Genomic DNA, 15,255 nt, shown 5'->3' with positions numbered 1-15,255 from the left:
ACCGATCTGTACCATATAAGACATGTATGTCGAAAAGCTTTACATAGGCCATTTTGTCAAATTTCAGTGAAATCGGATAATAAATGCGCTTTGTATGGGGCGAAGACCTTAAGTCTATATGACAGTTATATCCAAATCAGGACCGATCTGGACCAAATTGAAAAAAAAAATTGAAGGGCCTAACACAACTCACTCCCCCTAATTTCAGAGAAATCGCACCGAAAATGCGCCTTTTATGGTCCTAAGACTTTAAATCGAGAGATTGGTCTATATAGCAGCTATACTGAAATTTGGACAGATCTGAGTCAAATTAAAAAAAAAAATATAAGAAGAGCCTAACACAACTCACTTTTATGGTCCCAAGACTTAAAATCGAGAGATTGGTCTATATAGCAGCTATACTCAAATTTGGACAGATCTGAGTCAAATTAAAAAAAAATATAAAAAGAGATTAACAGAACTCATTGTCCCGAATTTCGGCGAAATAGGAAAAACATACGTCTTTAATGGGCCCAAGACCTTAAATCGGACTATATGGCAGCTATATCCAAATCTGGACCAATCTGGACTAAATTGCAAAAAGATGTCGAAGGGCCTAACACAACTCACTGTCCCAAATTTTGACATAATCGGGCAATAAATGCGCCTTTAATGAGCCCGAAACCTTAAATCGGCTATGGCAGCTATATCCAAATATGGCAGCTATATCCAAATATAGACCGTTCTAGGCCAAATTGTAGAACGATGTCGAGGGGTCTAACATAACTTTCTGTCCCAAATTTGTCCAAAATCAGATAATTTATGTGACTTTTATGGGCCTAAGACTTTAAAACGCGGATCGGTCCATATGTGGGCTATATCAAGATATAGTCCGATATAGCCCATCTTCGAACTTAACCTGCTAATGGACAAAAAAGAATCTGTGCAAATAAGTTGTGTTCAACTTCAACCCTTCAACTGTTTTATCAATTTGGCCTAGATCGGTCCAGATTTGGAAATAGCTACCATATAGATCGATCTCTCGATGTAAGGTCTTGCGCCCATAAAAAGCGCATTTATAGTCCGTTTTTGGCAAAATTTGGGACAGCGACTTGTGTTAAGCCCTTCGACATCCTTCGTCAACTTGGCACAGATCGGTCCAGATTTAGATATAGCTGCCATATAGACCGATCTTTCAATTTAAGGTTTTGGGGCCATAAAAGGCGCATTTATTGTCCGATGTCGCCGAAATTTGGGACAATAAGTTAGGTTAAGCCCCCTGACATACCTCTGCAATATGGCACAGATCGGTCCAGATTTGGATATAGCTGCCATATAGACCGACCTCTCGATTTAAGGTTATTGGCCAATAAAAGGCGCTTTTGTTGTCCGTTGTCGCCGAAATTTGGGAAAATGAGTTGTGTTAGGCTCTTCGACATTTTTCTGCAACTTGGCCTAGATCAGTCTAGATTTAGATATAGCTGCCATATAGACCGATCTTTCGATTTAAGGTTATGGGGCCATAAAAGGCGCATTCATTGTCCGATGTCGCCGAAATTTGGGTCAATAAGTTAGGTTAAGCCCCCTGACATACCCCTGCAATATGGCACAGATCGGTCCAGATTTGGATATAGCTGCCATATAGACCGACCTCTCGATTTAAGGTTATGGGCCAATAAAAGGCGCATTTGTTGTCCGTTGTCGCCGAAATTTGGGAAAATGAGTTGTGTTAGGCTCTTCGACATATTTCTGCAACTTGGCCTAGATCAGTCCAGATTTAGACATAGCTGTCATATAGACCAATCCGGCGATTTAGGGTCTTAGACCCATAAAAGCCACATTTATAATCCGATTTCACTGAAATTTGACACAGCGAATTATGTTAGGCTTTTCGACATACGTGTCGTATATGGTTCAGATCGGTTTATTTTTAGATATAGCTACTAAAAAGATCTATATTTTGTTTGACTTGTACTTATTAGTATTTTGTCCAAATCGGAATATATTTCGATATAGCTGCTAAAGGGCATAAGGTATGCATTTCTCACCGGATTTTGACGAAAGGTAGTTTACATATATACCCGAGGTGGTGGGTATCCAAAGTTCGGCCCAGTCGAACTTAACGCCTTTTTATTTGTTTATTTAAAGACTAGCGTGATTTCAACGGACAGACGGACGGACATGGCTAGATCGTGACAGATTTTCTCGACGATCAAGAATATATGTACTTTATAGAATCGAAAATGGATATTTCGATGTGTTGCAAACGGAATGACAAAATGAATATACCCCCATCCTTCTGTGGTGGGTATAAAAAAGATGTCAAAGGGCCTAACACAACTCATTGCCCCAAATTTCAGCGAAGTCGGACAAAAAATGCGGCTTTTATGGGCCTAAGACCTCAAATCGTCGAATTAGTCTATATGGGGCTATATCCAGATAAAGTCCGATACAGCGCATCATCGAACTAAACCTGCCTGTGCACAAAGCAAGAACCCATACAAAGTTTCAGCTCTGTATCTTCATTTTTAAAGATTGTAGCGTGATTTCGACAGACGGACTGATTTGGCTCGATCGTCTTAGATTCTGTGGTGTCGGAGATGGATACTTCGATGTTTAGGTAACGGAGTGAAAAAATTAATACACCCTCATCCTGCGGTCGTAGGTATGCAAATACGTGTCTGTGTAAAATGTTAGCTGTTTTCAACTGATGGACGTACGGACAGACAAACTGACATGGTTAAATCGTCTTTGAGTTCTACGACAATCCGAAATACATGTTCTTTGTAGGGGCGGAAATTGCTATTTCGATGTGTTGCAAACATAATGACTAAATGAATATACCCCATATCCAATGGTAATGGGTAAAAATATACAAACATACAAAATACAAACATCATAAATCTATGCATAAATACGACTCAGAAATATTCGCGGATACATGGGAGTACTTGGGATTAAAAAAGTAATAAAAGTAAAAAAAGTAGCATTAAAGTTTTAAAATTCTTCAACTGCCTAAAAATCCTCTGTCTTTATCGTTTATTCCAGTTACAGTTTTCGGTTCATCGTAGAAATGGTTCAAGCACAGAACCATATATCGCGTATGTGGTACAAACCAATTCACCCGCTTTATTTCTTAGCACTGGTACGAGTCCGTGATCCATCCACTCTGTAGATCACGGTAGAATGTTACGAAGGCAGCACCAAATTGAACCTAAACGAAATTTGATTATTTCAAAGCGCTCTGATTCGATATCATAATACAAAGTTCAAAGAAACCAATGGAACCCAAATATATTTAAATCAAATGATACCATCTCGGTATAGCGGAGGCAACGATAGGAAACCTGGAAGGATTGATCGCCAGGATTCGAACCCAGGCGTTCAGCGTCATAGGCGGACATGCTAACCACTGCGCTATGGTGGCCACCAAAGGATGGGGGTATACTAATTTCGTCATTCTGTTGATAACACCTCTAAAGTATATATATTCATGATCGTCATGACATTTTAAGTCGATGTAGTCCTGTGTGTCCGTCTGTCCGCCCGCCCGTCTGTCTGCCGAAAGCACGCTAACTTTCGAAGGCAAAGGAGGCTTAGTGCTTGAAATTTCGCACAAATACTTTTTCTTAATGAAGGTCGGTTGGGATTGTAAATGGGCCAAATTGGTCTATGTTTTGATATAACTGCACTTCCATATTAACCGATTTTGGGTCTTGGCTTCTTGAGCCTCCAGCGGTTGCAATTCTCGTCCGATTTGCTGAAATTTTGCACGTGGTGTTTTGGTATCAATTCCAACAACTGTGCTAATAATGATTCAAATCGGTTCATAACCTGGTATAGCTGCCATATTCCTGAGCCACTGGAGGGCGCAATTCTCACCCTTGATTTCTTGAGCCACTAGAAAGCGCAATTCTTATCCGACTTGGCTGAAATTTAGCAAGAGGTGTTTTGTTATGACTTCCAACAACTGTGTCAAATATACTTTTTATTGGTCCATAATCTGATGTAGCTGCCATATAAACCGATCTAGGGTCTTGACTTCTTGGGCATCTAAAGGTCTCAATTATTGGGTTTCCTAGAAAGTAATTGCGGATTTTTCATATAGTCGTTGACAAATTTTTTCACAGCTTGTGACTCTGTAATTGCATTCTTTCTTCTGTCAGTTATCAGCTGTTACTTTTAGCTTGCTTTAGAAAAAAAGTGAAAAAAAGTTTATTTGATTAAAGTTCATTCTAAGTTTTATTAAAAATGCATTTACTTTCTTTTAAAAAATCCGCAATTACTTTTTGGGCAACCCAATATTATACCATTTGGTTGAAATTTTGTACAACAACTACTCTCATAAACTTCAACATACGTTTCAATCAGTCTATAGCCTGATACAGCTCCCATATAAACCGATCTCCCTATTTTACTTCTTGCGCCTCTTTAAAGCGCAATTTTTATTCGAATAGGCTGAAATTTTATACATTGATTTCTACTATGTTCTCCAATATTCATTTCACCTATGGTCTGAATCGGACCACAACTTGGTATAGCTCCAGTTGCATAGCAATTCCTTTCTTTTATCCTTTGTTTGCTAAAAAGAGATACCGGAAAAAAAACTCGACAAATGCGATCCATGGTGGTGGATATATAAGATTCGGCCCGGCCGAACTTAGCAAGCTTTTACTTGTTTTTTCGATGCTATGTTGCATGTCCATAGTGGCATGGGGCTACAATACGCACCCTCTTTATACCCACTACCGAAGGAAAGGGGTATATTCATTATGTCATTCCGTTTGCAACACATCGAAATATCCATTTCCAACCCTATAAGGCATATAAATATATTCTTGATCAGCGTAAAAATCTAAGACGACCTAGCCATGTCCGTCCATCTGTCCGTCTGTCTGTTGAAATCACGCAACAGTCTTTAAAAAAGAGATATTAAGCTAAAACTTCGCACAGATTCTTTTTTTTCCATAAGCAGGTTTAGTTCGAAGATGGGCTATATCGGACTATATCTTGATATAGTCCCCATATAGACCGATCCGTCGATTTAGGGTCTTAGGCCCATAAAAGCCACATTTATTATCCGATTTTGGTGGAATTCGAGACAGTGAGTTGTGTCAGGCCCCCCGACTCCCTTCTTTAATTTGGCCAAGATCGCTCCAGATTTGGATATAGCTGCCATATAGACCTATCTCTCGATTTAAGGTCTTGGGCCCATAAATGGCGCATTTATTGTCCAATTTCGAAATTTTCGAAATCTGGGACAGTGAGTTATGTTAGGCCCTTTAACATTCTTCTTTAATTTGGCTCTGATCGGTTCAGATTTCGATATAGCTGCCATATATACCGATCTCTCGATATAAGGTTTTTGGCCAATAAAACGCGGAATTTGGGACAGTAAGTTGCTTTAGGCTCATCGACAACTTTCTGCAATTTGGCTGAGATCGGTTCAAATTTTGATATAGCTGCCATGTAGAACAATCTTTCGATTTAAGGTTTTGGGCACATAAAAGACGAATTTATTGTCCGAATTCGCAGAAATTTGGAATAGTAAGTTGTATTGGGCCATTCGGCGTCCCTTTTCAAGTTGGCCCAGATCGGTTCAGATTTGCATGTAGCTGCCTTGGTCTTGACCCCATAAAAGACGCATTCATAATCCGATTGCGAAATATTCGTCTAAGACCCCATAACGTATATATATTCTTGATCGTCATGACAATTTAAGTCGAACTAGCGATGTCCATCCGTCTATCCGTCCGTCCTTCTGTCTGTCGAAAGCACGATAACTTTCGAAGGAGTAAAGCTAGCCGCTTGAAATTTTGCACAAATTCTTCTTTTTAGTGTTGATCGGTTGGGATTGTAAGTGGGCTAAATCGGTCCACATTTTGATATAGCTGCCATATAAACCGATCTGGGGTCTTGACTTCTTGAGGCACTAGAAGGCGCAATTTTTATCTGATTTGACTGACATTTCGCATGACGTGTTTCGGTATGACTTCTAACAACTGTGCTAGGTATGGTTGAAATCGGTCCATAACCTGATATAGCTGTCATATAAACCTATCTGAGGTCTTGACTTCTTGAGTCACTAGAGGCCGCAATTCTTATCTGATTTGACTGACATTTCGCATGACGTGTTTCGTTATGACTTCTAACAACTGTGCTAGGTATGATTGAAATCGGTCCATAACCTGATATAGCTGTCATATAAACCTATCTGGGGTCTTGACTTCTTGAGCGTCTACAGTGCGTTATTCTTACCCGATTTGGCTGAAATTTTGCAGGATGTGTTTTGCTATGACTTCCAACAACTGTGTTAAGAATAGTTCAAATCGGTCTATAACCTGATATAGCTGCCATATAAACCGATCTGGGATTTTGACTTCTTGAGGCACTAGAGGACGCAATTATTATCCGATTTGGCTGAAATTTTGTATGATATGTTTTGTTATAACTTTCAACAACTGTGCTAAGAATAGTTTAAATCGGTCCATTACCTGATATAGCTGCTATATAAACCAATATGGGATCTTGACTTCTTGAGCATCTAATGGGCGCAAGTACTACCCGATTTGGCTAAAATTTTGTACAACGGCTTCTCTCATGATCTTTAACATACGGGTCGAATATGGCATGAATCGGTTTATAGCCTAATGCAGCTCATCTATAAACCGATCACCCTATTTTACTTCTTCAGCCTCTAAAGTGCGCAATTCTTACTAGATTTGGCTGAAATTTTACACAATGACTTCTACTATGGTCTCCAATATTCAGTTCAATTATGGTCCGAAATGAACCATAACTTGATATTGATCCAATAACATAGCAATTCTTTTCTTTAATCCTTTGTTTGCCTAAAAAGAGATACTGTGGCAAGAACTCGACAAATGCGATCCATGGTGGAGGGTCCATAAGATTCGGCCCGGCCGAACTTTTCACGCTTTTACTTAATTTTTAACTATTATCTTTTCGGCAACACTGGTTTAAACAGTTTGGTCTGAAGATGTTCGGTGAACATTTTATTTCACGTTTCGGAACCGGGCCGCATATATCGTGCGTTTAACGCCTTTAGATTTTTTCTGTTGTGTTATGTTAAAGCTCAAGCTTATACAGACAATCCCTCTTCAATTGACGCATTGGAAGACAACATTGAGGCATTTAGTCGTGAGATACCGGCCGAAATGTTGAAAACAGTATACCAAAATTGGACTAAGCGGACAACATTTACATGAAATAATCTTTAAATAATATTGGCCGGTATATCGATTCAAATAAAGATTTTATGCATAAATCATTTTGAAAAACTCTCCTACAGCTCTTTAAAGATCACCCCTTGCAAGAATTCGGCTTATCTCGAAGTTAGCATTTCAAAGAGATTCGTTCCACCGCAATTATCCCATTTCCTTGACAACCGAATGTTAATTCAGGACAGAGATGGTGTTCCGATCTTCTATCACAATTTTCGAAGAGAAATTTCAAAATCAATCTTTCCTAGTCCTAGTCCTAACAGTAGAACAGACATACGCTATAGCACAAGTGTATCGGAAAAAGCTAAATTGAAAGAAACACAGACAAGAATAAATATTTGTGACTAGGCTAGAAATTAAACCAACTCGTTAGGATAGTTTGTGCATTTTTTATAGCCTCCACCATAGGATAGGGGTATACTAATTCTGTTTGTAATTATTCGAAATATTCGTCTGCGGCCCCATAAAGTATACAATCTTGATCGTAGTGACATTTTATGTCGATCTAGCCACATCCGTCCGTCCGTCCGTCTGTCTGTCGAAAGCACGCTTACTTTCAAAGGAGTAAAGCTAGCCGCTTGAAATTTTGCACAAATACTTCTTATTAGTGTAGGTCGGTTGGTATTGTAAATGAGCCATATCGGTCCATGTTTTGATATAGCTGCCATATAAACCGATCGTGGGTCTTGACTTCTTCAGCTTTTAGAGCGCGCAATTCTTATCCGTTTTGGATGTAATTTTGCATGACGCGTTTTGGTATAACTTTCAATATCTGTGCTAAGTATGATTCAAATCGGTAAATAACCTGGTATAGCTGCCATATAAACCGATCTTGGATCTTGACTTCTTGAGCCACACAACGTTTTTTGTTATGATATCCAACAACTGTTCCAAGTATGGTTCAAATCGGTATATAACGTGATATAGCTGTCATATATGTATTCTATTATGACTTTCAATAACTGTGCCAAATAAGGTTCAAATCGGTTCATAACATGATATAGCTGACATATAAACCGATCTTGGATCTTGACTTCCTGAGCCTCTTGAGCCTCTAGAGGTAGCAATTATCATCCGATTTGCCTGAAATTTTGTACGTCGGATCCTCTCATGACCATCAACATACGTGTTTATTATGGTCTGGATCGGTCTATAGCCTGATACAGGTCCCATAAAAATCGATCTCTCTATTTTACTTATTGAGCCCCCAAAGGGCGCATTTCGTTTTCGAATTGGCTGACATTTTACATAGGTCTCCAACATATAATTGTGGTCCGAACCAGACCATATCTTGATATCGCTCTAATAGTACAGCAAATCCTTTCTTTTATCCTTTTTTGCCGAAGAAGAGATGCCGAGAAAACATGGTGGAGGGTATATAAGATTCGGCCCGGCCGAACTTAGCACGCTTCTATTTGTTTTATTTTTTTTTTTTTTTTGTTTGTTTGTTTTACCCCATGACCCCTTTTATACTAACTGAAAATTTTACTCATATAATGTTTTTTATACCCATCACCGTAGGATAGAGGGTATATTCATTTAGTCATTCCGTTTGCAACACATCGAAATATCAATTTCCGATCCTACAAGTACATATATTTCATATCGTCGTAAAATTCTAAGACGATTTAACAATGTCCATGTGTCTGTCCGTCCGTTTGTTGCAATCACTCTAGAGCCTTCAAGAATTGAGAAATTGATCTTGAAATTTGGCACAGATACGTCCTTTTGACGCACGCTGGTTAAGTTCTTGAAAGGGCCAAATCGGACATATTTGGATATAGCTGCTAAATAGATCAATCTGCCGATAAGGGGTCTAATCCCCATAAATGATTTATTTTTTAACCGATTTCCAGAAATTTTAAACAATGAGTAGTTTAAGGCTTCCACACTACTGACCCAAATATGGTAGATATAGCTGCCATATAGACCAATCTCTCGATAAAGGGTCTGTAGACCATATAGCTTTATTTAATACCCGATTTCGCTGAAATTGAAAACAGTGGGTTATTTTAAGCCTCCCGACATTTGACCTAAATATGGGTCAGCTCGGACTATATTTAGATATAGCTGCCATAGAGACCGATCTCCCGATAAAGGGTCTGAAGACCATAAAAGCTCTACTTTTAATCTGATTTCGCTAAAGTTTGAAACAGTGAATTGTTTTGAGCCTCCTGACATCCGACTTAAATATGGTTCAGATCGGACTATATTTAGATATATCTGCCATATAGACCGATCTCCCGATAAAGGGTCTGAATCCCATAAAAGCTTCATTGTTTATTTTTCGATTTCGATGAAATTTAAAACAGCGAGTAGTTTAAGGCCTCCAAACAAAGGACCTAAATATGGTTCTGATCGGACTCTATTTAGATATAGCTGCCATATAGACCGATCTGCCGATAAGGGAACTGATGTCCATTAAAGCTTTATTTATTACCCGATTGAGCTGAAATTTGAAACAGTGAGTTTTTCTGAGCCTCCCGATATCCGACCTTAATATAGTTCAGATCGGCTTACATTTGGCATTTTTAACTTACTACATCAGATCAACACGATTTTATTTTGTTGTATTGGTTATCTATTGGGTTGCCTAAAAAGTAATTGAGGATTTTTTAAAAGAAAGTAAATGCATTTTTAATAAAACTTAGAATGAACTTTAATCAAATATATAATTGCCATTTTGTTCGTCCTGTTCTATTCTGGTCGACCTTCATATATTATTTTTAATTCATTTTGTTTTGGATAGGATGGAGGGTGGGGGATTGCCCTCTGAAACATTCTTTCATTTGAGTACAATATATTCGCGGTCGTCTTACATGACAGTTTGGTGTTGTTTATATTGTGTGGAAGGGGTGGGTTCTCCCGATGCTAAGGCCCAAAAGACCATTTCTTTGTGTCCTTTATTGTCGCGATCTACATGTCCTGCTGAACGGCAGGACGTGACCCAGATTTTTGGATCTTTATCTCAACATTAGATTCGAAATCTACTGTCATAGACCTATGTTTTAATTCCCATATTATCCCGATTGAACTACACGTCCTATTGAGGGGTATTTAGTGGGTGTGCCGGTTCCAGACTCTGTTTCAAATGTGTAAACCAAAATTGGTAGCCAATTCCCAAAGACCTTTCATTTTAAACCAACTTTGTAACGTTGGACATTCATGCCTGTTTTGGAGGTTTTTAAGGTTGGGGAGGCCCCGTAGACACTTGGACAAAATTTATATAACAGATTTGTACTCATTGGGTTGGGGACAATAAATGCGCCTCTTCATGGGTCCAAAGCCTTAAATCGAGAGATCGGTCTATATGAGAGCTATATCCAAATCTGGAACGATCTTGTTCAAATTGAAGAAAATGGAAGTCGAAGGGCCTAACACAACTCACTGTCCCAAATTTCAGCAAAATCGGATAGTAAATGTGAATTTTATGGGCCTAAGACCCTAAATCGGTGGATCGGTCTTTATGGGGGCTATATAAAGATATAATCCGATATGACAAATCTTCGAACTTAACCTGATTATGGACAAAAAAAAAGAATCTGTGCAAAGTTTCAGCTCAATATCTCTATTTTTAAAGACCGTAGCGCGATTTCCGACAGACGGTTAGATGGACGAACACACGGACGAACATGGCTAGATCGTCATAGATTTTTACGACGATCATGAAAATATACACTTTATAGGTTCGGAAATGGATATTTCGAAGTGTTGCTTCGTTGGTGGTGGGTATAAAAATTCATTACTTGTTAAACAAAATTTAAAAACCCTGTTGAAGACATTTTCATCTTTGCGTACAGTTTTTAGCTTCTTCTGTAAATTTCATGTTTTGTGGTTTAGCTTTACTTCTTCGAAAGATAGCGTGCTTTCGACAGACAGACAGACTGATGGACATGTCTAGATCGACTTAAAATATCATGACGACCAAGAATTTATATACTTTAATGGGGTCTTTGACCAATATTTCGATGTGTTACAAAAGGAATGGCAAAGTGAGTATACCTCCATCCTATTATGGAGAGTATAAAAACAATATGGATAGATTTAGCGTTTAAAGCTTAAGCCAACAAGATTTTGGATTCTATTGTATATGACATTCTCATTTTTTATCTGCCATTCACAAACTACCTATTTTTTTGTGCATTTCCAGGTCCAATTGGATGAAGCTACCGACGCCTGGGGAATTAAAGTGGAACGTGTTGAAATGTAAGTCACTATTCCTTTTAAGGAACGGAGGACAAATATGTTTTTTGTATTTTTCCCCGCTATCTTAGGAGGGGATATTCAATTGCCTATTGTCGACCACATTCTAGCACAAAACATTTCTAGAGTATGGGCAGCAAGAAAAAATAGTTTCACAAGATTCATTTAAGTACGTGTCGTACATTTTTGGTGTGTTTTTCGCACCAATTTCAAATTTGTTGATGTCTGCCAAAATGCATTGCAACTGCGGATTAAATTAAGGTTCCCCACCACGTTGTTTTGCAAGATGTGGCCGGTGTAAAAAAAACCATAAGAACATTTTTCTCTTTTTGCCATAGTGAAGTGAACAAATGATGTCCTTGCAAAAATGCTTTGGGTTAAGTTGAACATGATAGTCTAGAGATAAATGAATTTTTACCACATTCAATGCTGGTCATTGTGCGAACAACAACAACAAAATGAAAGCGCTAAAAAACAAGTCCTTCCATGGTGAATGTTGGAGCATACAAAATTAAGAACTTAGCATTCGACAAGCTGACAGGCAGACTTCAATTTGTATCAGCAACCTAAGCTAGTTTGCTCCAAAACAGTTTAATAGAAAAGGAAATGTATCTGCATATCTTACAACCTTTCCCGGCAGTATATTAAACCATTAAGGAAAGGCAAAAGTCGGCCGATGCCGTCTATATAATACCCTACACCTACCCTATAAGTACAAAGTGGGAACTATATCTAATTCTGAACCAATTTTGAAGGACCTCGGTGGATGTTTTCAGATGGGTTATTAAACAATCTGTGAAAAATTTCGAGCAAATATGTTCAAACTGTAGTAACTACGGTTCACAAATGACAACATTATTGAAAATTACCAAAAATTTGACGAACATATATATGGGGGCTTCATCTAAATCTGAACCGATTTCGATCAAACTTCTTAAATATTGTGTTTGATGTCAAGCAAGGCGAAGTGCAAACTTTTGTCAGGATTGGTCAATGCGCTTGCAGTGGCTCTAGAAGTGAAAATCGGGCGAAATACATATATGACAGGTATATCTTAATCTGAACTGATTGCTATGAAATTCACCAGTAATACTTAAAGTCATAAGAAAATGCTTCCTGCCAAATTTCGAGGGAATCGATTAACAAATGATCACAAAATTGCAATGTTAGTCCAAATCAGACGAACATAAATTTGGGAGCTATATCTAAACCGATTTCGACCAAACTCTACAGATATTGTGGTAGTCGTTGAGGAAAAGGTTGTGCAACATTTAGGAGGATTAGTCAATAAATGCGCTTGCAGTGGCTCTAGTAGTGAAAATCGGGGGATATATATACATATGAGAGCTATATCTAAATCTGAACCGATTTCTATGAAATTCACCAGTAACATCGAGAGTTAAGATGCTGCAAAATTTCGAAAGAATCGGTTAACAAATGGCCACATAATTGCAATATTAAACCAAATCGGACGAACATATGGGAGGACGAACATATGGGAGCAATCGTCTCTACGTCAAAAAAATGTATTTGCCAAATATGAAGACGATCGGATAAATATTGCTACCTGTAATTTGTACACAAATTAACATGGATAGACGGACAGACAGACAGACGGACAAACAGACAGATACGACAGATAGATAGATAGACGGGCATAGCTAAATCAAATCAGAAATTGATTTGGAGTCCATCGGTATACTTATCAATGGGTCTATCTCTTTCTGGGTGTTACAAACAAATTGACTAAGTTATAATACCCTGTACTACAGTGGTAGTGTAGGGTATGCAAATTACACGATGAGCCATCACACTGTCCAAAATCACAATTTGGTATTAAAAGGCTCGAAGGTGTTCCTTTCTATTTCAACCAAGTAACGTGTGTCGCGAAAGTATGGTAAGAGTACATCTTTCTCTCTTTGGCCTTTTTCAAAGTTTGGCGTTGTGTGAATATCCGGAATATGGTAAATTTACCACGTCTAAAGCGGCATTGAAAAAGTTTCGACAATTTTGTTGACTTTAGATTTTAATCGCTGGAAAGTACTTTGTATGCGGACCTAATCCCATCATGATGCATGAGTCCAAGAAACTGAAAGAAATTGGTAAGGGCGGTCCTGACATGTGAAATAACCACGATAACCGCAACATAAACAAGTAAAAGCGCGCTAAATTCAGCAGGGCAGAATCTTGGGAACCCACTACCATGGATTCTGCTAAAAATTTATACAAAATAAATTAAGTTATAGGGCATAATTTTATTCTACAAACCAAACTTCTGTCAAACCAGCAAAAATTAAAGTTTTTAGGAACCGAACAAGAATGATCGAGAGACCAGTTAACATCGGAGCTATATGAGGTAATTGACCGATTTGGACCGTACAAACCACTAGGTGCAAAATTTCAGCCAAATCAGACAAAAATTGACTTCCAGGGGCTCAAGAAGTCAAATTGGGAGATTGGTTTATACTGGAGCTATATCACGTTATTGACCGAAATAGACAGTACTTAACATAGTTGTTGGAAGTCACAAGTTGTTGGAATTTACAAAAGAACACCAAGTGCAAAATTTCAGCCAAATCGGACACAAATTGCGGCTTCCTGGGGCTCACGAAGTAAAATCAGGAGATCGGTTTATATGGGAGCTATATTAGGTTATAGACCGATTTGGACCGTATTTAACACAGTTATTGGAAGTCATAACAGAATACTATATGCAAAATTTTAGCCAAATCGGATGAAAATTGAGGGGGCTCAAGAAGTTAAATCTGGATATCGGTTTATGCGTTCGACCTAATTCAGTTTTACAATAAGTATGCAAAATTTAAATCTAACTAGATTTCAGCATAGGTTTCATGTACTGAAAGTAGTATGTATTTAGACTCGGTGGTGTAGGGTATTATATAGTAGGCTCCACCCAACTTTTACCTTTCCTTGCTGGTTTACTAATTGTTTTCAATTCTATCCTACTGTGCGTCGTCTTATCTCGGTCCGGAACTCTCCATAGGATCCTTCTTTTCTTCCGAAAGCCTCTTAATACTAATACTGAGTAAACGTGGATCTGTTTTAAGCACGTGTAGTCACATCTACCTGTGGAATTGGTGCTATGATTCTCCCGTCCGTTTCTGTATAGTTAGTATATGTGTTTTACCAACCCTTAGCTCACCTATATTCGTCGATTATGCGACCTGTTTCTACCTTAAGTCTTCAATCTCTAAGCTGTAAGTTCTGCTTCATACTTTGTCCGCATCTCTGTGAACTTGATATTTTTAATCTAGGAAGTTCATGGATGGCTCTCAAAGCCCACCTGTGTCAAGACAACATAACCGTTGGACCTATTGCAATATTTTATACCCACCACCATAGGATGGGGGTATACTTATCTAGTCATTCCATTTCTAACACCTCGTAATATACGTCAAAGACCCCATAAAGTATATATATTCTTGATCGTCCCGTCGACCTGCCTCGATCATGCCATGTCCGTCCGTTCGTCTGTCGAAATCACGATAGAGGTCGAACGCAAAGATATTAACTATTGATGTAGGTCGTTGGGGACTGCAAATGGCCCATATCGGTTCAGATTTAAATATAGCCCACATATAAACCGATCCCTCGATTTGACCTCTTGGGCCCCTAGAAGCCACAATACTAAGGTTTTGACTTCCAACATCCATGCCAAGTATGATCCGAATGAGTCCATAAACAAATATAGCCCCCTTATATACCGATCCCTGAATTTTACTTCTTGAGCGCTTAGAAGACTCAATATTCATACAATTTATTAGAATTGGGAACAAAGATTTGAACATAAACACCATTCCCCGGATTT

The 15,255-nt window shown here is 38.4% G+C and overlaps 1 protein-coding gene across 3 annotated transcripts in view; it reads left to right on the top strand.

Moving 5' to 3' along the window:
- The window catches only part of LOC106092330 (band 7 protein AGAP004871), a 180,950-nt gene that overhangs the window by 128,418 nt on the left and 37,277 nt on the right, over positions 1-15,255 (top strand). For all 3 annotated transcript variants that reach the window (XM_059360790.1, XM_059360789.1, XM_059360788.1), the window contains exon 6: positions 11,374-11,429. In XM_059360790.1, the coding sequence (XP_059216773.1) occupies positions 11,374-11,429 (56 nt within the window). The remainder of the gene's footprint in view (positions 1-11,373; positions 11,430-15,255) is intronic.

This window comes from Stomoxys calcitrans, chromosome 1 (assembly GCF_963082655.1).
Source record: "Stomoxys calcitrans chromosome 1, idStoCalc2.1, whole genome shotgun sequence".
Taxonomy (NCBI): Eukaryota; Metazoa; Arthropoda; class Insecta; order Diptera; family Muscidae; genus Stomoxys; species Stomoxys calcitrans.
The sequence above is the reverse complement of the archived record's forward strand: the minus strand, read 5'-3'. Positions and strand labels throughout refer to the sequence as shown.